Source organism: Vombatus ursinus, unplaced genomic scaffold, assembly GCF_900497805.2.
Source record: "Vombatus ursinus unplaced genomic scaffold, bare-nosed wombat genome assembly UNPS02009132.1, whole genome shotgun sequence".
NCBI classification, from domain to species: domain Eukaryota; kingdom Metazoa; phylum Chordata; class Mammalia; order Diprotodontia; family Vombatidae; genus Vombatus; species Vombatus ursinus.
In genome coordinates this window covers 12,493,507-12,519,726 of record NW_020948910.1, presented here as the reverse complement: position 1 = coordinate 12,519,726, position 26,220 = coordinate 12,493,507, and the positions used below count along the sequence as shown (strand labels likewise).

General features: G+C 37.2%; 1 protein-coding gene across 1 annotated transcript in view; it reads left to right on the top strand.

Moving 5' to 3' along the window:
• The first annotated feature begins 11,107 nt into the window (after nucleotides 1-11,107).
• The window catches only part of PEX7 (peroxisomal biogenesis factor 7), an 82,170-nt gene continuing 67,057 nt past the window's right edge, over nucleotides 11,108-26,220 (top strand). The window contains exons 1-4 of the mRNA XM_027850701.1: nucleotides 11,108-11,237; nucleotides 14,276-14,333; nucleotides 15,001-15,151; nucleotides 25,837-25,914. Of these exons, the coding sequence (XP_027706502.1) occupies nucleotides 11,108-11,237; nucleotides 14,276-14,333; nucleotides 15,001-15,151; nucleotides 25,837-25,914 (417 nt within the window). The remainder of the gene's footprint in view (nucleotides 11,238-14,275; nucleotides 14,334-15,000; nucleotides 15,152-25,836; nucleotides 25,915-26,220) is intronic.

The following is a 26,220-nucleotide window of genomic DNA, read 5'->3' as shown; positions in this document are numbered from 1 at the left end:
CCTGCTCCCTTCCCCATGTACTTTGTAATCTAGTGACACTGTACTCCTTGCTGTTCGTTGAACAAGGCTTACCATCAACAGCCTCTAGGTATTTTCACTGACTGTCCACTATTCTTGGAACTCTCTCCCTCCTCATCTCCCTCTCTACTTCCTTCAAGTCCCAGTTAAAACCCCACCTCCTACAAGAAGCCTTTCCTGAGCTCCCTTCATGCTAGTACCTTTTCTCTGTTAATTAAATCCCATTTATCATATATATATATGTATGTGTGTGTATATACTATTTGTACATAGTTGTTTGCATGTTGTCTCTCCCATTAGATTGCAAGTTGCTGAAGAGAAGGGACTATTTTTTGCCTTTATATCCCCCGTGTTTAGCATAGGACCTAGTGCATAATAGGCACTTAATAAATGCTCCTTGACTGACTGATGACTCCAAAAGACAGCAATGGGTAGAAGTTACAGAGAAGCAAATTTAGGCTGGATTGAGGAAACCCTTTAGAGAGGTCTTCAAGCAAAGGCTAGATGAATACTTTTAGGGTACATTGCAGAGGTAATTCTCATTCGTGCGTGGTTGGACAAAACGGCCTCTAAGGTCCTTTCTAACTCTGAGATTTCATAATTCAATGAGTTCCTCTTTTTCTGGGGCTAAATTCTCCAATCCCTCACATTACTGACAGGCCAATTGCCAAGGATTTTGTGAAGAAAAAAACAAGTGGAAACTAACATATATAAAAGGTTCAGGATATTAAGAGCCTGCCCAATTTAAGATACCATTTTCAATGTTTCTTTCCTTTAAGTCAGAATTAAAACAATGAAACATACTTTACTATTGTTTTTCTAAATTTTGGAACTTAACTCTTTCAGACATTGTATTTTGACTATATCTAACTTTAAGGGAGGTATAAAGGAACTTTAAAGATGTGTCCACACTCCTTTACTCCTTAAGGACTTGGAAAGACATTCACTAATCAACTTTATGGAACTATAGGATAGCTGGTTCTTGACTGGCTAAAGAATCTGCCATACTAGCATGAGTAAGCCCCCCAAAGATTAGCCAGTCAAGAAAATAATCTCTGGTTCTTGGGAAAAGAGCCAGCTATGCAAGAAGAACTCAACTCTTGGGAAAGAATGACTGCCTTTTTCACTGTGCCTCTTCCCAAAAGGCAGTGGATCAGGGTAGGGGAAGGGATATAGCTGTCCTCCATCCAATATAGGCGTGGTATCTTGTAGCATAGCAACCTACCTAGTAGAAGACACTGTGCCCAGCAGAGAATAGGTCCAGAAAGGACAGCTGAGGAATCAAGTCAAACTATAAAAAAGACCAAGCCCAGTGGACTGGCTTAAGAAAAGAAAAATCACTGGGGCCCTGAAGTGATGGAAGTATAAGTTAATTTAGCTACACATATTCTTTATATGTGAACCTCTCTAATAGAATATTTTTTGTGTATTCACATATCCCATTGATGCCGTACATATTTGTGGGAGATTGTACTCCAGGTTTATGGAAAGATTGTTTTGTTACTACTGTTAAAGCATTTCAGTAAATGCCTTTGCTTTGAGCTAATTGTGACAGCTGGCTAACTTAAAAGTAAAATGCACTGGTGGGGACTCATGAGCTATAGTTTTATTAGCACAGACCAGCAAAGTCTGTCCCTTGTGCCTGGGACAGGCATCCTTTGGGGGATCCAACATGTGAGTGTAAGTTAGGAAGGTGGTCTAGAGGGGACACTACATAATCATCCAGCCAAAAATCATATTGACTTTGCATAAACACGAAATTTATATCAGCTATGTATCCAACCCTATATTATCAGCTGCCAGAGAGACATTCCTAAAGTATAGGTCTGACCATATTACTCACCAGCTCAATGAACTCCAGTGGCTTCACATTAACTCTAGACTCAAAAGTCAGCATTTATTTCCCATGTGGTATCATTTGCCATCATCCATTGGACAGAATCCTACAATCCTAACTTGTACATTTTAATAGGAAAATTCTGTAATATCTAGTTTGCACTGTTGATTGATGGATTGATTCAATTGAGGTCTTTGGGCTTTTTATGGTCACATTTTCATCTTTACAAAGTTTTACCTCTAGAAGATGGTGGAGTAAAAGCAGTGACTTGCTTGAGCTCTCTCCCAAACTCCTCCAAAACCTGTAAAAAATGTCTCTAAACAAATTCTAAAGCAACAAAGTTTTACCTCTGGCACATATGACCATATGACCTTGGGTAAATCACTTAACCTCTAAGTGCTGCAAGTAATTCTCTAAGACTATAAATTGCAGAGCAGTTGCAACTAACCCGCAGTAGTAGAGAGGATTTTCCTTATGGGGTATTTCCTACGCCAATGATATCAAGATCTGGTCATCTCAACCCTCCAATTTTTTTTTAAATTAAAAAAGGTCCTCACTTCAACCAATCAATCAATAGACTTTTATTAAGTACCTACTATGTACCTGGCACTGTACTAAATGCTGGGGATATAAAAAGAGGCAAAAGACAGTCTCTGCTTAAGGAGCAGAGCTTACAATCTAATTAGAGGAGACAACATGCAAACAAAAATACACAGAACAAGATTTATATATATATGTGTGTGTGTATATACATATATGTGTATGTATATATGTGTGTACATATATATATATATATATAATATGATAAGAAGTAGTAAACAGAGGAAAGGCATGAAAGAATTAAGGAATTAAGAGGGGTTAGGGAAAGCTTCCAGTAAAAGAAAGGATTTTAGTTGGGATTTAAAAGAATCTAGGGAGGTCAGTAGGCAGAGTGGAGGAGGGAGAGCATTCCAGGCATGACTGGCAGCCAAAGAAGATACTGGAAGCAGAGAAATGGAGTGTCTTGTTTTGGAATGGCAAGGAGGCCTCTTAAATATATAGAATATGAAGAAAAGCAGAAAAAAATGAGTAGAAATTGAATTTGAGATGATACAGACTTAGGTTTACCTCAAAGTAAACCTTTGGTCCAATGTTTATATCTGATCAGATTATAACAACTGAAAGAATGTAGAAAGACAGCAAATTGTTGCAATTATTTTTTAGAGTAGAGATTTCCGATTAAAGGAAAGGAACTCTGAAAAAAGAGGTCTTAAGTCAGACAGTATCTAACAAATTTAATGGGATAATAATAATAAGAGCTTACCTTTATGTAGTGCTTTAAGACATGCAAAATGCTCTATAAACATTATCTCATTTGATTTTCACAACAATCCTTTGAGGTAAGTGCTGTGGTTGCCTCATTTTACAGATAAGGTAATTGAGACAGAGAAAGGTTAAGTGACTTGCCCAATATCACACAAGTAGTAAGTAGGATTTGAATCCAGGTCTTTCTGGAGTCCTCTAGCCATTTTGCTAAGCTGCCTCTCATAAATGTAAACAATGTTCCTGTTCTTTCTTTTTCTCTTCCTTCCTTCCTTCCTTCCTTCCTTCCTTTCTTTCTTTCTTTCTGTCTCTGTCTCTCTATCTCTCTCTCTCCCCACTTCTACTATCTTTGTCTTTCCATGAGAAATAATGCCAAAGAGGAACATTCTTTTTATACAAAGAAGCATGGGTGTTATCAAGTTCCCTAAAATCAACTCATGATAACTAGAAAGAAATATTCTTCTGTTTTCCTTAAAAACTAAAATTCCAGTTTTTGAGTGGTACTTGGCTACCACCTTGTGGTTTTAGTTTGAACACATTTTTAATAGGAATCATTTTCAGCTACAACAAATTTGCTCCAGAATAGAAGGTCAAATTTCCTTCAACAAAAGATAAAATCTGTACCAAGACAGGAAAATAGGAAAAACGTGGGGAAGACATGAATTTTGTGCACACTGTTATATGTATATGTCCATTTTGATGTCACATTCTTTTAAGGAAAGACTGATATTAGGTAGCAATTGGAAAGTTCAAGGAAGAATTAAACTGAGGAAGAATTAGGAGGAGGAGGAGTCTTCAGGAAGGATGATAAGGTGGAGACTTTGTTTTGCGTAGGGGAGCATCATTAAAGAACATTCAAAAATGGCAGTGGGAGAAGGAAACAAAAGGATCAGTCAGAAGAAATTTGGGGCAAATGGGTGAGGTGGGGAGTAGGAGGAAATCTAATGTAGTTTTCAGCTTCTTAAAAGATTTTGCTCAGAAAGGATGTAGGGAATAATAGACAAACTTGACATAATAAAATCAATCAACAACAGAAGACTATATTTTTGTCATTCTAAAACTTCTCAATTTACTTAAGAACATTAACTGTCATTGTTTTAACATTAAAAAATTAAATGCACTCAAATTACTGTTGATCAAATTCCTATCTAGGTTTATGATGAATATGTTAATCACTGAGCAGAATTTAATGTCAGATGATCTAGTTATACTTGGTACCTATCCCCATCCCCCTACCCCATGGCATTTTCTGGCTAATGATTACTGCCAACATTGAAAGTTCTGAGATCAGTTTTACTAGCTTCTTTTCATTTGCAAGTGCAAACAGGCATGACTCTGTTGGTTTCTGTTTTCTCTCTGTTATGAGTTTCAGAAATCTTGTTCCCTGCTTTTAATTACTGATAATAATACAGTTACTAAAGTTCAACTTCCCCAGGTCTGCAAAATGCCCTGAGTATAACCCTCACAAGGGCTGTTGGTCCAGCTGAGAATGAGACATTACATCTCTGAAAATACAGTGACTAAAATAAGGGTGAAAAGAGAATGAAAACTTCTGAAGATTCAAATTCACACAATCCGTTACACACATGACTATAAACTAGACGACAAAGGTACAAATGTGACATCATACATACATCATCAGGAGAGACAGGTCATTAATATTAATAGCCATGGCTCAGGCAGAAAGTACAGAAGAACATGTCCTTGATGATTTAATAATAATAATGACAACTAGAATTTATATAAAGCTTTAAGGTTTGCAAAGTACTTTAAAAATATTATTCATTTTATCCTCTGGACAACTCTGGGAGGTAGGTGGTATTATTATTCTCATTTAACAAATGAGGAAACTGAGGCACAGGGAGGTTAAGTGACATGCCCAGGGTCATACAGCTGGTAAGTGTCAGAGTCTTCCTGACTCCAGGTCTATACACACACACACACACACACACACACACACACACACACATGTGTATACACACATGTATGTATACATATATATGTATGTCTATCTGTATATGTATATGTATATGTACATATATATAGCACTAGCTAGCTATATACTTTATACTAGTAACTGTTTCTCTTTTGGCTGGCAATCCTGAGGGTCATCCACTCCCAGTTTGATTTTTTTTTATGAAAGGGGCCATCTCTTGACTCACTTCTTAAAGAGATCTGTTCACTTAATGGGCATTGCCCTCACTCAAAATGAGAATCTGAAAAGACCTTAGCTTAAAAGGGCCAGGGTCTCCCATTGCATCCTGAGCTATCTCCAGTCGTCCTGATGAATATCTGGCACTGGATCCAGATAGCTCTGGAGGAGAAAGTGAGGCTGGTGACTTTGCACAGCCCTCCTTCACTCAAAACAAAGTCAGCTGCAAGTCATATCATCATCTCCCTGATGTCATGGTCCTCTTCAAGAACAAAGGACAAACACAACACAACACAAAACAACAACAACAACTTTTTGTATAGATTATACATGGTTCTGGAGCAGAGAGTGAGGCTGGTGATTTTGCACAGCCTGCCTTGATTAAATCCAGTTCACTTACAAGTCAAGACATCACCCTCCTGATGTCATTGCCCCTCTTCAAGAAGGAAGGACATACAACAACAACAATAGTAATCTTTGGTAATAGGCTACAATCAATTAACAAGCATTTATTAAGCACCTACTGTGTGTTAGGCACTGTGCTTGACACTATAGCCTATCTATACCCACTATGCTTCTATAACACCCCCTCTCCAGGTTCACTCCCCCAATCTGCAATGGCAAGGCAGATTAAGTCCCTACAGGGATTACTACTCCTTCAAGGACTCAGGGGTAACCCTATGGATGGCATCTTCTTAACTCTAGCTCTCACTAGTGTTCTTTCCCTTAAGAATCAGCTAGGACAGTTTATACTTCAAAAAGATCAATAAAAGAAGAAAAGGATCCAAATGTACAAAAATATTTATCATAGTTCTTTTAGTAGTGGCAAATAATTGGAAACTGAGGGGTGTCTATTAATTGAGGAATGGTGGAACAAGTTGTGTTATACTAATATGATAGAATACTATTGCACTGAAAGAAATGAAGAAGGAGATGGTTTCAGAGAAACCTGGGAAGACTTGTATGAACTTATGCATAGTGAAGTGAGTAGAACCAAGAGAACAATTTATACAATAACAATAATATGATAAAGACAACTTTGAAAAATTAAGGAACTCTGATTAACACAATGAAGAAGGCAGATTGAAGCACATTTTCTCTTTCTTTCTTTTTTGGCTAATTAGGGAATTTGTTTTGCATGGCTATACATATTTGAAATGGAGTTTTTTGGTTTTTTTTTTTTGCAACAAGGGATATATGAGGGCAAGAAGGCAGATCTTCATGTGAAAAAAAATTTGATAAAATACAGATAGCAGACTCAGTTCAGGGGCAAGGGCATTTACTCAATTCACACAGCAAGAATAGTAGTTACAAAGCAATCCCCCAGCACAGGGGTAGGGGGTCCTCACTGTCTTGTAAACACACAGTATGTGAGGGGAAGAGTAGACACAACCTTAAAGTACAATAGTAGTGGACAATACATGCAGTGAATACATGTGGCCAAGGCATCTCAAAACTCCAGAAATGCAAGGTCTTAACATACTTTCTTTCTTTGGAGGGTTCTCACAAAGCTGGTCAGTAATCCACAAGTTTCTCTGCCGCTCAGCTTGACCAGCTCCTCAGAGGGCAAAGTATTTCCATTTGACAGGCATTTCAGCTGGTCTTACATCTTGGAGGGCATGGTGTCCCAAGGATATAGATCTATCTGCTGTTGAGCTGGATCCAAAGGGTCACAAGAAAGGTACTCCTCTGCTTTCTCACTTCTGGCTTGGCTGCTGCTAGGCTGGATGGCAAGAATTCTCAGGCACTGATCTTGGCTCCTTCTAGGTTGGGCTGGTCCGGGGCTGAATGCTAATGTGAGACTGGATCAGACAAGCCAATCTGCTGCTGGATTGGCTTTCCTCAGGGTACAGCGGGAGGAGGGTAACTGAATACTCTTGGCTTGCTTTTCTATGGGAAGCTGCAGGATTATTCTACTGTCAGCCACTGACTCTACTAGGGGGTGTTGAGCTCTTTTCAGCTGGAATGTTAAGGATCCTCTTGAAACTGGGGCGGGGGGGGGAGGGGAGGGAGGGGAGCGCAGTATAGACTAGGATTGGCAGAATTCTCTCTTTGACTTCCTCAGAGCTAAGAAAACCTCCAATAGGGTCACGAAGAGTCAGACATGACTGAAAACAATTGAGTAACAACAAGCCCCAGCTCTAGAGGTCTGACTTTTCCAGGCAGGGGTAAGGAGAAGTATAGACTTTTTGGCTCTCCAGTCCTTTTCAGGTTCAAAAGCATCTTCCTCCGGTAAGACATTCTATCTAGAGCTTCAGTATGTTTATCCAAAAAAAAAAAAAAAGTTTAGAAGGATAGTAACTGTTCGTTGACCTTATGTAGGTTCTCCTAGAGTTTTGGAGGCCCAGTGTCTAAGCACAGCTTTGTGGTATCAATTATACCTTCATTACAGTTTTCATTTTAATTTCTTTAAATATAGCTTAGGAAAAAAAAACAGGCTTTAAAAAAGGCCATTGTGTTTTATATGGAGCTATTTGACTATGCCTTTAAACCCAAATCACTCTGGCTTTCACTGAATGGCCAATAATAGCCCCAACCTAAGGCTCTGTGGCTTATTGTTTAGTTTTTGATGGTTTAGAAGGAGTGTTCTGGCCAGAAACAAGGGTCTTCCCCTCCCAGATTTATATCTTTCAGATGGTAAATTGAACCATCTTTTGTCAATTCTTACCTAACCCTTAGTTATTGAATGACCATGGCCTCTGACAAACTAAGACCTGAGAAAGACCTTAATTTAGAAAGGCCAAGGTCACCCACTGCATCCTGGGTCATGGCCAGTGCTTTTGACCTTTGACTTGCCATCATGACTCTGGAGGAAAGAATGAGTCTTTGTGCAGCTCTACCCCACTTAAATCCAATCCTCTAAAAAGTCATGGTTCTCTTTGAGACTGAAGGTCCAACAATAACAACAACGACAACTCTACCTAGCCTTGTGGTGTATAATCCTTATTCACTCTGTTACACTTTCCATACTACTTTTTAGATTTCATACAGATGAGTGGTTTGGGACAAAGGTATAAATGTAGTCTGTGTCTTTAGGGCAGGTTCGTTGTCTTGCTGGCCTCTTCATTTGCAGTGGAGCTATTCAATTCCAGATGATTTCTAAGGTGGGGAATATTTCACAAATGAAGATATGCTTTTCATTTTAATGTGGCTCTATTTTAGACTCTGTAAACCTCTAGTGGATAGACTTCTTGGGCCTAGAGTTTGGAAGCCTTGAATTCAAATGTGACCTGGGATACTCACTAGCTGGATGACCTTGGGCAAGTCACTTAACTTCTGTCTTCCTCAGTTTCCTCTTCTGTCAAATGAGCTGAAGAAGGAAATGGCAAACCACTCCAGTATGTTTGCCAAGAAAATCTCAAACGGGTCATGAAGAGTCACACATGACTGAAAATGACTAAACAACAAAATATATATGTATATATGTCTATACACTTGCTTATATATTTTTTATTTCCTTTTATTCCTCCTGCATTTTTTGGTTAATATCAGCCTCACTTGACCAAAACCTGTCCTATGGGATGTGAAAATTTACTTAAGAGCCTTAAACATTCCTTAGATAAGAAGCAGAGGAAAAATCTCAACTGTCCCTGACTCCTTATAAATCTTTCTTCTCAATCAGTTTATTTGTGACTCCTCTAAATGTAGTTTAATCTGTAACCTGGCTTAATTAACCTATAGCGTCTGGTTGATAAAGTTTGTTTCCTTAGGAAATATATGAGGTTATGACTGTGTTTAAGTTTATTCCACATTTTTTAGTTTGAAAGAAGTATGGGATTATGGATCTATATTTTCTTTAACTTTTATGAACTAAGAGGAACATAAAGGTTGTGATAAGTAAAAGCATTATTTCTGTCATTCTGATGTGATTTTTTTCTATAAGAAGCCTTGTCAGAATTTTCATGATTGTTCAGGTTTACTCTGAGGCCTGAACCTATGCTTAAGCATAATAATAAAAGTTAGGTTTTTACTGCTATAATTTCTGCATTATGATAAATATATATTTGGCAGCAGTTACCCACTTTTGAACTCAGAGATGAGATATTTCTTCCATAACAATATAATCACACAGAGGTCACCAATTGCTCTCTATTTGAGTGTGTGATACACACAATAAACAACTGAGGGAATCAGGAGAGGTCTTTTGAAGGAAAAGGTACTTGAGCTGAGATGCTCTGAGAAAGTGAGGTAAAGAGGAGTGGGTTTTTTTTTTTTCTTTTCTCCACTTTGGTTCTTGTATTTCAAGTGGAAGCAAGAGCTTAAAGTAGTGGTAAGTAGTAGCAGTAACAGATATCATAATATCTATTAAGTAATATTCTATTAAGCAATATTCTGTTAATTCTATTAAGCAATCTAATAAGTAAAAGAAATAATAGTTACAGAGTCTTTAACGGGGTCATTGCTCACTGCAGCTCCCCCAAAATCTAGCCAGATGGCAAATGCTGACCTAGATGTTATGGAAGGGTAGCAATCACTTCTGACACTACACTGTGGCTGTGGAATAAGGTGGAGAGGAGAGAAGAGAATGGAGTGGCAGTCAAATACTTTCAAATTAAAAGCAAAATTCGTTGGAATTTTTTTTTTAAAGGAGGGTTGTTCGTTTGTTTGTTTTTTTTGGGGGGAGACAGGGAGACAGGATAGATAGTGGTTTGAGGTTTATTATAAACTCCCTGGGGTATAGAATTTCATGTGACTCAGCTTGAGATTTTGCTCTAGCCTCATTGTGCAGTTACTGGAAAAATTCACAAAACTGCAAATAGTCTGTCCAAACGGGGCCCAATTTATTTATCAGGTGACATCCTTGCCACAGAATCTGAGAAGCAAAGATTAAAATAATAAAGCACCGGCATTCTCCCGGGCTGTCACCTTACGCCTGGACTGCTCTCCTTCCTCTGCTTCACCTACCGACCTCTCTGGCTTCCTTTAAATCCCAACTAAAATCCCACCTTCTACATAAAGTCCCTCTCAATTCCAGGGCCTTCCCCTCGTTAATTATTTACTATTTATCCCCCTATAGCTTGCTTTGTACGTATTCGTTTGCATGTTGTCCCCCCATTAAACTGTACGGCAGCGACTGTCTTTTGCCTCTTTTCGTATTAGCAACACTTAGCACAGTGCCCACCACACAGTAGGCACCTACTAAATGTTTATAGAATTGGATTGATGCAGAAAGAGGAGAGCACTACAGTTAGTGGGAGGATCATTAGGTCTGAATTCTCAGTCTACCACAAACTATCTTGTGTGCCCTTAGAAAACTCATTCTGGGCTTCATCTCTAAAATGGGAAGGAGGAAACTATCCCAGCTCCAAAAATGTTCAGTCTCTCTCGGCTGGGTGGATGTATGTAGGTACGTATAAATAATCTGTACATATATTACTCTATCATAGGTGATATAATCTGTACAATATATGTACTATGTGCCTGGAACATAGTACGTGCTTAGTAAGTTTAATATAAATAATGCAACCAAAAGGCAGTAGTTCCAACAATCCTAAACTGCGCTAATAAAGAAAGTACGGCTCCTTTAAGGACAAGCTGGAGACTAAAGCACAGAGTGCGCTGCCTCTGGCTAGTCTGGTCACCAGAGGCTTCCGTACTCCTCTCTCTCTTCGAACCAATCCGAGCCCCGAAACACGCTCATTTCCGCTCTCTTACTGCCAGAAGCTCTCCCGCGAGGTTCTGTTAACCGGGACCACTTCCGCCTTTCTCCCGGAACTGGAGCCGGCGCCTCAGCGGCTGCCTCGGGAAAGGGGGAGGAAGGCGAGGGGGCGGGGTGCGGGAGGGTGGCTGGGTGGGGGATGAGCGCGGCGCCCGGCGGGGGCGCGCAGACGCTGCGGACCCCAGGTCGCCATGGTTACGCCGTGGAGTTCTCCCCCTATCTGCCCGGGCGCCTGGCATGCGCCTCTTCCCAGTACTACGGGATCGCGGGTGAGGCCACGCCCCTCCCCGCTGGCCACTGGGGGGCGCTCGAGGGACCGATCACAGCGGGGGTGGGGGGGGCGGCATGACTCTAATGGGGACCTGGCCTGTCAGTCTTTGTGCACCTGTGGGGGGGCGGAGTCTGAGGAGGCCTCGTGTTCCTAAACCTACCAGTGTGTCCTATGGTTGGTCACTGGACCTCTTTGAGGTTCAATTTCTTCATCAGTAAAATGGGGATAATTCTTGTACTGCCTATGCTAATTATCGTGAGGACAGTGCATTAAACCTGTCTATATAAATGTGAATAATTAATGTCATCATGACAAAAAACGAATTCATTTTTCTCCCCCCAAGCCTACCTACGCCAGGACCTCTGGTCTACTTAATGTTAATTGCACCACTGTTATCCTAATGCCTTAAATCTTGGGATCTTATCTTATCCCCTCCCTCATTACCCTTTTCCCATCAATCACCACCTACCTTAAATTCTAATTCTGGAATATATTTCCCATTGATTTTTTTGTTTTCCTACTGTCACCATCCTAGTTCTGGTCTCCACCCTCCATCTGGACTGTTCCTACAGTATTTTATCTACTGTCCCGGCCTCTAATCTCCCTACTTCTGCAGTAATCCACGCTAATCCAGATTTAATTTTGATATGCAGCTGTATTCCTGTTGGCTTCTAGACTCAGAAACCTCCAGGGTCTTCTGAGTGAACAAAATGCAATCCTTCTTGGAATTCAGGAAGTTTCAGAATTCCGAATAACCTTCTTAGCCTCTTGTTACACTCTTACTCATTTCCCATCCCTCCAGCAACCTGAACCCTCTTCCACAAACTGTACTGTTTACTTTTCTGTTAACAGGCTGTAGATTCTATGGCCTTGAGCTTTCTGTGCATGTTCCCCCAAATTCTGTGCATGTTCCACCTCTCCTCTGAATTCTCTCTCAAGAGTACTTTGTGGTTTGCTAATATGCTTATTATTTATTTTGAATTGTAGTTACTTGTAACTACAGGTGTAGTTACACCTTCTATTAGATTTTAAACTACTTATTCATTTTTGTATTTCTCTTGATGCTTGGAATCATGCCTTACACATGCTAGATACTTAATAAATATTGAATTAAAGTTTATTTTGATCTTGGCTCCTCCCCTAACTAAATTAAAAATTTGGGCAAGCCACCTTCATCTCTCTGAGTTGTTAAAATGGGCATGGTAGTCTGCTCTGTCAACTTCAGAGTTGTAAGCATCAAGTTAAATAATGTATGTCAAATGTATGTGCTTTGAAAAGTAATAATAATACCTAACTTTATAAAGCATTGTCTGCCAAGCTGGGGTTGGATACTTTAGAAGGTGATATAAGTCAACAATTGTTAAATTATTATCTTACTTGATCCTCAAAACAACCCTGGGAGATAGGTGATATTATCCCTCTTGTATAGAAGAGGAAACTAAGGCAGACAGGTTAAGTCACTTACTCAGGGTCACACAGCTACTAAGTGTCTGAGGTCAAATTTGAACTCAGATCTTCCATCTAGCTGCCATACAAATGAATATAACTTTATTTTTCTAGCTCACCTGAGTACTTATGGGCTTGGGGGCAATTATTTTATCTTTTCTTAAACTATCAGAAAAGACCCTTCTTTCATACTCCCCAGTGTGCCTGGTAGTTGCAGAAGCAAAACTTTTTTTGATTAGTAGGGGAAAAAAAAAACTATTCTATAGTAATTTGCCTTTTATCTGTTAGGCATCATCAATATAACTCTAAAAGAAATTGAACCAAGAAAATTGATCCTTCCTAGTAATTAAATCTCCTGTTTCCTAGATGATATTTAAAATGAGATGCTGCTTTTCTTGCAGCACTACTAACCCACCCACAACTGGTGTGTGTCTTTGTTTATCAGAAGTGGTGATGTATCTGCAAAGGTGTTTCTGTTCTTTTGCCTTTGCTCCGCTTTTGGTCAACCTCACATATTTGTAAGATAATTGTCTGGGAATTTAGTTTGTGGCCACAGGAGAGCGAATAGTCAATCATTCTTATCAGCTCCAAGAGCTCATTTTATGCAAGATGCCCAAGCTAGGCAATATGAGGACAAAATTGAAACCATCCTTGCCTTCAAGAAGTTTGTGTACTACTATAAGACTTTAGGCTTGTTGACATGTTTTAACCAGGTGAACTAGCTGGCTTAGACCAGAGCAAGCCAGCTTCATTGCAGGATGTTTTTTCTCCCTCAATAGAATCTCTCCTGTGGCAGAGAATGCCATATATATTGAAATTAAGAGTAAATTTTATATTTGAAAAGATTTACTTTATTTCAAAATTATAATAAATTACTGTTAACCAGTATATAACTAATTTGGCCTTGCATGGAATCATTGTTTATATATTCACTTTTTAATCAATCAGTTAATAAACATTTGTTAATCACTTACCATTAGGCACTATACTTAGCCCTGGGGATACAAAAAGAGGCAAAACACAATCCCTGCCTTCAAGAAGCTCACAATCTAGTCATCCATCTAATGAAATTTGTTTAAAAATCTCACATTTTACAGAGAGGAAGTAGACTCAGGGTGCAGATGGAGACATATTTCTGGACTTGGACAAGTCAGGACTTTGTTTTGCTTAGCTATTCATACTTACAACAGTATTGTATGTCGTTCCTTTGAGGGGAACAGAGGAAGAAAATAGATTTTTGTTAATTGAGAACACTAATAAACACATAGAAAACCCCCTCACATTTTAAAGATAACTTAAAATAAGTCAAGCTTTTATTATATGCGTACCATACATTGTACCAGTAACTGTACTAAAAAGTTTAAAAACATTTCATTAATTGGATTATCCTTTTTTAAAAGGCAGGTTTTGATTGAATAATGATTCCAAATTGGGGGCGAGGAAGAGATAAAAAAATGAATTGTACTTCATTATATGCAACTTTGTTAAATTTGGTAGTTTCATAGCATAAAGTAGGCTGACTGTAGTATTAGTGTTAATTAAACATAACCTTCATTGCCCCCTTTCTCCTCCCTCTTCCCTCCCTTTTAGGTTGTGGAACACTCATTGTACTAGAACAAAATGAAGCTGGAATTGGACATTTTAGAAGGTAATATAGCTCTATCATTATTAAACTAACATTTTTAATATTCTTATCACTGCCAGTTGAACACAGTTGGAGTGTTTTCCCATAGTCAAAATTAAGTTTGTTTTGAATGCATTTGTTTAATAAAATAGTTTTATTTGGCAATATACAGAAACTATTTCACAAAGTTGTATGATATGTAACTTATTTTTGCTTTTGAATTTTGATATGTCATGCTTCTTTCAAAACTAGTCTTAGCAATCATTTATTTATAATTTTTAAAGTCAAAGACATAAGAAATTTTAAATAAAATATGCAATAATCCTGACCCATTTCACCATTGTTTTCAGTATTGTCAACTCTTGATTATTCGGGAGCAATTATCTAGTTTGTGAATTGCTTTATGTATTTTTACTTCCTTTTCTCTAGAGACTTTTTCATTAACAAAAAAGTACTTCAGTCAGGAAAGGCAAAGATAGAGAAGAACATTGAATCAGCTAATAAATACTTACCACTAATAAAAATAAGCTTGTTAGGGAAGTTAAAACTATTCGTCTAAATGAGTCTTATTAAATATTTGCTATTCCTATGTCCTGGAAAGAATTTAGAGTGAAGTGTAGAATTCTGAAGGTAATATTTCAATATCCTTTGTTGTTACTAAAAAATGATTGTCTTGGTTACCTTGGTGTAGTTTTGACTGGAATGATGGCCTGTTTGATGTGACATGGAGTGAGAACAATGAACACGTACTAATCACATGCAGTGGAGATGGGTCTCTGCAGCTCTGGGATACTGCTGAAGCCACAGGCCCTTTGCAGGTGTTTAAAGAGCACACACAGGAGGTAAGGAGGACCTTTGGTTGGGCTCTTCTTGTTCTTATTGCTTAGACTTTGGACAAGATACTCTTCAGTAAAGGCAGATGTCCATATACAGGATCTTTGAATATGGAAAATATGCTTGGGGGTAATATTATAATTGATGAGTATCCCTTCAATTTCCAATTCTTTGCCACCACAAAGAGAGCTGCTATAAGTATTTTTGTACATATAGGTCCTTTCCCCCTTTTAAAAAAATCTCTTTGGGATACAGAGCTAGTAGTGGTATTGCTGGATCAAAGGGTATGCGCAGTTTTATAGCTCTTTGGGCATAGTTCCAAATTGCTCTCCAGAATGGTTGGATCAGTTCACAACTCTACCACCAGTGCATTAGTGTCCCAATTTTCCCACATCCCCTCCAACATTTATGATTTTCTTTTTCTGTCATGTTAGCCAGTCTAATAGGTGTGAGGTAGTACCTCAGAGTTGTTTTAATTTGCATTTTGCCAAAATCATTTCTGGAAAAGGTGTTGGAGAAGCAAATAGTAGCCTGTGGTTACTCCCTGTCACCATTCAGAGGAATCCTTGTGTTTCTAAGGCAGAATTTCTAATCTTTATAATTCAGACACTGACAAATGAGCCACTTACTATTTTGAAAAAGTAAGAAGGTAGGTGACTTGCTGAAGTTCGGAAGAATGGTACTGCCTCTAGGTACATGTGCCCATTTTGCATAGTTTATAAACTTGAACATCCCAATGAGCAGCACAAATTGTCCTGTTACATTTTTTCTATTGTCTTTATGGATCATGATGTTTTTTTGAGCATCATGTAATGATTTCCTTTAGGAGTTTAATAAGTAAAGATCTTATGGGCTTTGTCCACACTGCTCCTAAAAATTTCTTTTTCTCTGCCTTGATTGGCTTACTTCAGGATTTTGCAATTGAAAATTAGTTGTCATTTTTTAGGCCATGAGATAAAACTGAGCTGTGGAGCAATTTTCATTTCTAAATTTCTCATTTATACATTACAATTTAAAAACAGAATTTAAAAAATTCTTTATTGTCATGAATGCTGAGACTTATCAACTCACAAATCACTTCTCAGAATATTAAGTTTTAAAGAATTTGACTGTCACTTCTGAAACGTTTTACAAACATTTTACTGCTGCCTTTTGTTTTTATATACAGTGCAGCAAACATTTATTAAGTGCCTGCTAGTTGTCAGGCACAGTGCTATCACCTTCATTTCCAAATATACCCTTTTTCCCCTCTCCAGAGAGCCATCCTGTATAGCAATGAATGAAAAAAGTAATAGGGAACAAAAGTAGTTCAGCAAAACCAACCAACATACCAATAGGGTCCGACAATGTTTGTAGTATTCCACAGCCATGGTCCTCCACTTCGGCAAAAGGGAGGGAGATATATTTTCTCAGCTGTTCTCCAGGGCCAACCTTCATAGTCAATATATTTGTATAGCATTCACTGTCTTTTTTTTTCTTTCAATTTGTGTTTTTGTAGTCATTCTGTATAATTTACCTGGTTCTGCTTATGAAAGAGTTGTTTTGAGTTAAAAAACTGAGTAAAGAAATGAATTTTTCTGCCTCTCCAAAATTATAGACAAATGATACTTAAATTTATAATCAAAAATGTATTTTGAATAAAATTTGATGTTACTTTTAGCTAAGAAATTCTGAATAGCTAAAATCTTACTTCCTTAAAAATTAATTCATTGCTTATTATGTCTTTTGATTATGATAAAAGTTGATAGGTCTATATTGATAGTTGACAGCCGAAAATAATTTAGAAATGCAAAATGACAACCAGGTAAGTAGTAATACTAATTTAGTCTTTTTAGAAATGCTTTGATGAATTTTAAACATAGCAAATTTGTGTACCTCAAGGTTTTTTGTATCTTTTTATGAAGAAATGATTATAGTTGATACATATTAACCGTAAAGACTAGACTTTTGATTTCACTGATATAGGAATTCTTGTATGAGGGAATTGTAATTACCTGGGGCATTGAGAAGTTGTGACTTGCCTGGAGTCACACTGTTAGTATGTTTAACTTAACTATTATTATTCTGGTTTGTGATATTGTAATAAATTATTATTTAAATAAGTTTAGGATCTGAAATACTATTTTTTAAAGGTAAAAATAGGTCATAACTTTGAGTTAGTTTAATAATTTACCTTCTAGAATCCATATTCAGTAGGACATCATGGTTGTGAAAATGAAAACATTAGAATCATAGATCCAGAAGCAAAAGGGACCTCAGGCCATGTGGTCCATTTTGTAGAAGAGGAATCAAGAGGCCAAAGGAAGAGGAAGTAATTTTCCGAAGCTTTTATACTTAGTAAAATTGGGATTCAACTTAAGTTCTCTTGATTCCAGAGCAGGCACTCTTTCAGATCACGTACAATCTAGAGAACTGATAATAAAATTAATTTCTCACCTTTTGATAGAGAGGTGGGGAACAGAGAAGTTTTCTGTATACTGTAGGCTGTCAAACATAATGGCTATAATTGGATTGTTTTGCTTAATTATCCCCCTGCCCCTGCACCCGTCACCCCAGTGTGTAAGGATTTTTTTGGAAAAGAGAGGGAGGAATTGGAAGGGAAATGGCAGTGATGTAAAAAACAAAGCCTCGGTGTTTAGAAGGATATTGAAACCTCTTCTGTGTTGTCTCCCCCATTAAAGTGTGAGCTTCTTGAGAGCAGAGACTGTATTGATTTTCTGGTTGTATGCCCAGCTCATAGTACTGTGTGTTGCTCACAGCAGGACTGCCTAATAAATTATTTTCCATGTTAACAGATAAGAACCACTTGATGGGCCTGAGAGGCTGAACCACTGCAACCTCTCTTTTCTTTGCTGGGGGGACCTTCTGCTCTGTACGCATGCAAGTGGCACAGACCTGGTTTTGTCCTGGGAGAGCTTTTCTGTACACGAGCTCCATCTCCCATCTCTGGGAGCAAAGCTGATTTAAAATTTTTTTTTTTTTTGCTTCTGCTGAACCCCATGTACCTGTCTCAGCACTAAAGCACTTAGCCCTCAAAGGTGACAAGGCAGTGCCCTCGTTGGCCACTAAGAATAAGGATGATTCAGCAGATGTTTCCAAAGAAGTTACCCCACCCTTGGTGCTCTCTTCCCTCCCAGTTTTGGATCCTGTCAGGGCTGTTTCAATCCTTCCCAGGAGGAGTGAGGGAGAGGTAGCTTGCCCAGTCTCCCACCCTGAAACTGAGGTTGGAGGTTGTTACTTGCGCAACGTCGTATGGCTAGTGCAAACACCAGGTCTTTTGATTCTTAGTGCAGTGCTTTTTCCACAATACCGTGCCTCTGATTTAATTTGAGATGACTATTATTGTAATGTTCACAGTGACTTTATAATAATAGTAATAATTAACATTTTTACATTTATTTCACAAAGTACTTTTCTTACAACAACCCTGAGGTAGGTAGAAGCATTATCATCTTCATTTTATGTATGAAGAAATGAATATTTAGAGATGATAAGTGACTCGATCTCTCCTATCCATATAATAAATAACTGACCCTGGGATTCAAACCCAAGTCCTTTGACTCTAAATCAGATTTTAATGACTGCTCTACACTGTTTCTCTTCTGGTGCTTAAGTCCATCACATTTTCCATTCTGCCACATTTGTGTCCAACTAAGTAGACAGAAAACAGAAACATTAACAGAATATACAAATATAAAATGTTTTCTGTTTGTTTTTAGGCTAAGACTTAATGCATTAGTTGTTTAAGTAGAACTGAAGCTTATATGTTGGAAATTCCAATATGTGATGTAAAAGTGAATGGGCAAGCCCCGTCTTTTCTGGCTATTACATTTTTAATGACTTTGATGTGTTTATTTTACATGTACTTTAATTAAATAAGTTGAATTTAGGAAGGTCAGAGTGAGAAAAACCTGTATTCAAGTCCAATCTGACACATACTGACTGTGTAACTGTCAGCAAATCACTTAGTGCCCCAGGCAATTTTATGTGAATTGTTTCTACAATTCATATTGTCATACGGGTCAGTGAAAAAAATTTCCTCACTGTCAATTTCTAGCATAGATGAAATTATAGACTCAGATTTTTAAAAAGACACACATTTATCTGTATGATGCTCTTTTTTAAAAAACATATCCATAATAGTTATGTTGTGAAAGAAAACAGACAAAAAAAGTTCAAGAAAAATAAAGTTAAAAAAAAATATGCTTCAATCTGTATTCAGACACCACCAGTTCTTTCTCTGGGGATGGATAGCATTTTTCATCATTAAGTCCTTAGGAGTTGTCTTGGATCATTGTATTGCTGAGAATAGCTAAGTCATTCACAGCTGATCATCTTAAAATATTGCTGTTACTTTGTACATAGTACATTTCACTTTGCATCAGCCCATACATATCTTTTCAGGTTTTTCTGAGAGCATCCTGCTCATCGCATAATGCTCTTTATTGATGAACGTCATGTATTTACCAAAATTATTATGTAGCCAGCACTGGGCCAAGCATCGTGATATATGTTTGTAAGTGATTCTTCAGTTGGTTGCTCCAAGACAAAAAAACCATGTATATTACTCAAAAGTAAAGTAGTAGTTAAATTAATACCAATTGAAATGAAATCTAAGAAGACTGAAATAAGTTCAGTATTATTTCAGTTATCTTTTAAAATATATCTTGCTAATTTCAATAAACGTTGTAATACTCGTATACATTGCCCCTTAAATATTTATTGTTCATTTAGTCATAGTTTGGATAAGGATCCCTTTTCTGTGACTTTATATAACTTTATATAGAATTATGTGATTTGAACTCTTAGACCTAACAGATTTTGCAGCTACAGTGAGCTAAGCTGATCAGTTCAGCATTAATATGGTGTGCCCCTGGGATTGGGGCCTGCCAGGTTGCATTAAGAAGGTCAAGTTGGCCCACAATGAAAATAGATTTTACCATTCCCATGAAGATCAGAGTGGCATCAGGCCCAAAAGTAGTCCCAGCAATTCTAGCCTGGGCTATATAGGGAGACCTAGTCTTAAAAGCAACAGTAAAAATAAACCATCTGTACTCATTTGGAACAACTCTGTATTTTTTTATATCAAAATTCCTTTTCTTTTCATACCAAGCTTATCTCTTTTAGAACTCTTGTTTTTTAAACTTGTAATCTTTTTAATGACATAAATTCTACTTAGGGCTTATCTATGCTTAATCTCATTAGTCATCAGAATTTCTTTAATTTTTAATTTGTTATTATTTAATTAAATTTGACAAACTAGAACCAAGCATTGGAGAGAATTTTCCTGCTTTGTACACTATTATATTTTAGTAGTAGAAGGATGAGGGGAGGGATGATAGAAAAAATATAAAATTCTTTTCGTTTGAATTAACTCAGAATGCTTTTCACAAAGTATGACTTGGACTTCTATGTGAGTTGAACATACCCTTAGAATCTTGCTGCAGTACCCTAGACTTGTCTAGTGCCAACTGGCTTTCTTGCCTTTCCTTGTATATCTCCTGTTATGCTTTTGCACTGCCTCTCTCTCATGTCCGAAATGCACTCCTTTCTCACCTGCACCTTTTAGAATCCCTAGCTTCCTTCAAGACAAAGCTCAACTATAGTCTTCTGCAAGAATCCTCTCTCAGTTCCATACTTGCCCATTCTCCATGTCCCCAGCTGCTCGAAACTTCCCTCCCTTCAGTTTACACTGTAAAAAACAACTTATTGACATGTTGTCTACTATGTTGGAATGTAGGGACTGTTTTTGCCTTTCTTTGTTTCTCTGTTGGTTAGCACAGTACCAGGCAGGTAATAAACATTTAATATTAGTCAACTGAATTCTTTGGAATTTGGATTTCCTGCCTGAGGTTGGGCACTAGTATTGGGGGGAGTTTCAGAGGAAAATTACTAAAGATGTTTGGGAAAGGCTTCTTGTAGAAGGTGGGTCTTTACCAGAGACTTGAGGGAAGCCAAGAGAAGTGAGAGAGCACTAGGCACGAGGGACAACCAGTGGTCATTAGTAGCCTATTCTGTCTTCCTTGCCTCTAAATCTTCCCAACTTATCCTTCACACTGCTGTCCACCTAATCATGCTAATGCAACTATAGCACCTACCTCACACGATTGTTATCAGGATCAAATAAGATACCATGTGATTTGATCATATGCTGATGTAGAGGAAGCTTCTTCAACTAAGGGGAACACACAGTCTCTACATTGTGCTAGACTTTAGGTCCTAAGAAGAGATGACAGAACCAAGCCAGTCTTCCCCTTCATCTTGCTGAAGTTCACATGAAATTCACAGGCTGAAGCTGAGACAATTCTAAAAGTTTTAGGAGGATAGTAAAGAAGGCTCTTTACCTTTTCCCTTATTAAATTGTATATATGTTTAGGCTTTTTTTAAGGGCTAACCTCTGTCCCTAGAAAATTGAGAAGTATGTTTGTAGTTGATTTAGGTTAAGATCTAGTTAGATGACTTATATTTGGTTTTTGATTATTCTTTAAACCCGCCCAAAGAAACATACTAGTTAAATTTATATAGCTAACCAGTTTTGAAATTTCATCAATGATGAGATACTATTTATGACAATTTCTTAGTAAATTAAAGAGTTTGAATTCTTAGCTCTTTGTACAAAATCCGAGTCATTTTGTTTTATGTAATTATTTGTTTACTTTTTCATAGGAAAATTTAAAAGAAAATCTAATTTAGTGACCCAAAATTTAGACTTCAAAAATCCTTAAACAATATTGTACCATACCTAGTTTTTTAGCATTATAATTTTGTGTATGAATATGTATTCAGACCATTTTGTGGTTTGTAGATTTTTTTTTAATCTTGTTATTTAGTATAAAACTGTATGCTAAGGTGCTGCTTTCAAATCTCATGGTCATGAAGGGAAGGAAAGGGAAGAAGCATTTATATAGCACCTACAATGTGCCAGGTACTCTGCTAAGAGCTTTTACAAATAGTATCTCATTTGTTCCTCACAACAACCCTGGGAGGCAGGTGCAATTTTTATCCCTGTTTTACAGATGAGGAAACTGGAACAAATAGAGGTTAAGTGACTCGCCCAGGGTAACTCAGAGAGTAAGTGTCTGAGGATAGATTTGAACTCAGGTCTTCCTGACTCCAGGCCCAGTGCTCTATCCACTATACTACCAGTTGCCTTGTAATACTTCAAGAGAACCTCTGCTCTTTTTTATCTACAGAATACGGTCTCAAAGAAAAGAGACATCAGTTAGTATCTCCTCTGAGTAGTTAGTAGTATTAGAAGTCACTGATAGGAAGTTCTCAGATGAAAGTGTATACAGAGGATCAGATGGAAAATATATTTGTAGCTTTCCAATGAATTCACATCTTCTGAAATGATTTTAAGTGGTGGTAAGAGAGATGTATTGTTCATATGCAAAAGTAAATCACTGAATAGTAAGTGGTGTTGTTTTATGAGAGCTCTCTCAGAATTGTAGTTTGTAAGCACAAATTTTATTATCAAAGCTAATTACCAAAGAGTTCATTTAGAATCTTTTTACATTTTGCCCATTTCAATTAAGGCCCATTAAATTAAATCTTCCCAGAATTTTTCTAATTCTAGCTACCAACCACAATGGTAAGAAATATGAACCATCAATTTTATTTGTTCTTGGAAAGGATTTTGAAAATAAAATCTCAAGTACTTTTATTAGCTCTTTTCAATTATTTAACTTCATAGAATATCAGATTTCATTAAAGTGTGAAAAACATCTTTGGTTTCATGAGACGCTAAATTATGGAGCAACTAATAGCCTCATTCACCTGAAGACTGTTTTCTGATAAACCATTAGTAGACTAGGAATTCTAACCTGAAATCTTCAAATTCGCTGAATTATATTTGAGATTGGCACAATTATTGATAACTGTTTAAAGCATTTGAGAGAAAACATTGAAACATCAGGGCCATAAATGAAGTTACCTTTTTGTGTATGTGTGTAGTATATGTATTCATACATATGAATATAACATATTTATGTATTTGGGGTTTTTTTGTAGTATATATATTCATACATATGTGTGTATGTATTTGTGTGTGTGTGATTTCATTGGTATAGGAAATTTCCAATAAGGAAGCTACTTCTACTGATGTAAATACCACCTCAGACACTTGTTAGCTGTGTGCTCCTGGGCAAGCTGCAGAACCTCCATGAGTTTCACTCTCCTCATGTATAAAATGAGGGGATTAGCCTTGATGACTTCTAAGGGCTCTTCCTGCTCTAAGTCTGTGGTCCTCTGTTTATTGATGCGAATCTTTTAAGGCCAAGGTCCTGTCTCACCTTTACCGTGCAGATGACCTCCCTAGCCCAGAGTAAGCTATTCTTTCTTTCAGCTCCTATAGTACTTCGTGTTTGTACCATTCATTTAGCACTTAACATGTATTACCTTTTATTGTTAATTATCTTTTCACATTTATGTCTTTCAGAATAGAATCTGAGCTTTTTAAAGGTAGGGACTGCCTTACACTTTTTCATCTCTCATAGCACGTAACGATGTCATGAGATTCTAGATCTACAACTGGAAGGATCTTTGTGGAGGTCATCTAGTCCAACCCCTTCATTCTATAGGTGAGGAAACTTGGACCCGGAGAGACTGGGGCTGTCACTGATTTTCCTAAAGTGTACACGTAGGAAGGCCAGGATTTGAACCCAGGTTTTCTGCCTCCAGAGTAGATGTATTTTTTTTTTCAATGTAGATGCTTCCTTCTTTTCATTTATTTTTCATCTTAAGTCATGATTCTATTTGGCTTATATTTGGCGAAACCAATACAGTACTTCCTTATAGTTCCTGAAGTTACTGTTCTTGACACTAAACATTAACAGTGCTAAAAGTAGTATTTTCCCTTTATTTTTGAAAACTCATCACCAGAAGGTTTGCCATAGTCCAGCTTAGGAAGACATCTATTCTGGTTTAACAGTCTGCATCAGTGAACATACACTTTGCAAATAGTAGAAACTCAGGTAATGATTGATTTGACAGTCATTTATTCCTTTCCTTGTTTTTCAATGAAGAGCCTTTTATCCCACCAGTATATCTGTCTTGTGCTTAGTTCTGCTCTCTGTCTCCAGTGCTCATCTTTTTTGTTGCTTGACAGTCAAAGCTATTTTTTTAAAAATTACAATATGCACCAATTTTAGCAGGATTCAAAAAGAAGACTGCAACAGTGTGGTTTTCTCTGCCGTACTTCTTTGCTTCGATTGGTGATGCATTACCTCCAGTGATCCTCTGGAGTCACATTGTAATTTTTAAAGGAGAAGACAAACTGTTTAATCAGCTTGGAATTGTATGGACCTTGACGATGTGATTTCTTCTGTGTTTTATTGATATAATTTTTAAAGATTTTACTGCCATTTCTTAGTGCCTTTCCTATCCCACTAGAAACCACTTTTGTAATAATGAGTATGGTTAAAGAAATGAAACCAACTCATTGATTATATCTGACAGCATATGCCTCAGGGAGATGATTCTCTTTGGAAGTTATCTTGTAGCTGTACTTTAGGTCATTTCAATACTTACAGGTTCTGTGTTTTTGTCAGATCTTTACCAGTGCAAACTATAGCCCTTCTTTGACATATTTAATGGTCTTTGAAAGGGACTAGAACTGAAAAATTCATCAACCTGCAACCACACACTGATGATCAGCTTTTCTGAATTTAGCTAGGCTGGTTCTCAGGCAACGGATATTCATTATCGTGGCATACTCATGTTGTTGCTCTACTTCAAAGCTTTTGAGAACCCTGACTTACTCCCCGTCATGATGAGGTATGAGAGTGGTACTTGAAGGGAAGCACTTATCTTCAAAATGAAAAAAAAAATACCCTTTTGTTTCTATCTTGTAAGTATATGAAGATTAATTGTGTTAAGTGTCTAAGAATCTTAGACATAAATGTTTTCTGTACAGCAGGTAGTATTTATGCTTATTATAACCAGAACTTTAACAATATGTATCTTCTTAGTAACAAATCATGCTGGCATGTGAAATCCAAAAAGTGACCTGCTGGCTAATTACATTTACTTGCATCGTTATTAAATTCAGTAAATTTACCTAGGTGATATTTGCCTACATTTATAGATATTTAAACATCTTGTCAAATTCAGAATATGGTATTGATCTATACAATCTATAGTAGAAAATGAGATTTCCAGTGATTTTCTCATGTTAACTGACCAGGGGACTAAAAGCAGTAAGAAATAGATGAGAAAAGCAGTGCAGGATAACTAAGCTGTTTACCATGAGATTGGAAAACTCATACCCATTCCTATAAGTATCCTCTAAGAAAGGCCAGATATGGATATTAATTTAATTTTAATATCATCTGATAAACATTGACTAAGCATGCTTTTTGAAATGACTAACTTTCTAATCTGCCTTGACATTTCTTTGGGGTGCTGCAAACAGTGATATATTGGTAGTATAAAAAATGTAATTTTTTTTAGTCAAGGAGATTTTAGAATATACTGTGGAAATATTTTAAAGTAGAGTAGAAGATTCTCAGTTTTCATGATGGTTTAGGTACAATAAATTGAATGATCAAACATATGATTTTCTGTTTCTTCGATTCTAATGTGCAATTTCCAAGATAACCCTATTTTTATCATAAAAAAAAGACTTGGTTCCTGTAATTTAGTACCATTAAGATATTAATGTGATAGTATATTGAAACTTTTAAAATATTTTTAGGTTTATAGCATTGACTGGAGCCAAACCAGAGGCGAGCAGCTCGTGGTGTCTGGTTCATGGGATCAAACAGCCAAACTGGTAAGTTAAAGCATTCAGGACAAACAGATCATTTCCCTCAAAAGTCATCCCTTTTAACAAGGAGTAAAAGAAAAAAGAGAAAGGAAAAGAGAAACCAGTTCAGCAAAACTAGCCACTTCAACCAAATGTGACAGAATATGTGGTATTCTAAACCCATAATCCCCTAACTCTGCAAATAAAGAATGAAGGTGTATTTTGTCCCCGCTTCTTCTGACCAGATTAGTTCTGTGGGGTTTGACATCATTGTAGTAGTAGTAGCAGTAGTAGTAGTAGTAGTAGTAGTAGTAGTAGTAGTAGTAGTAGTAG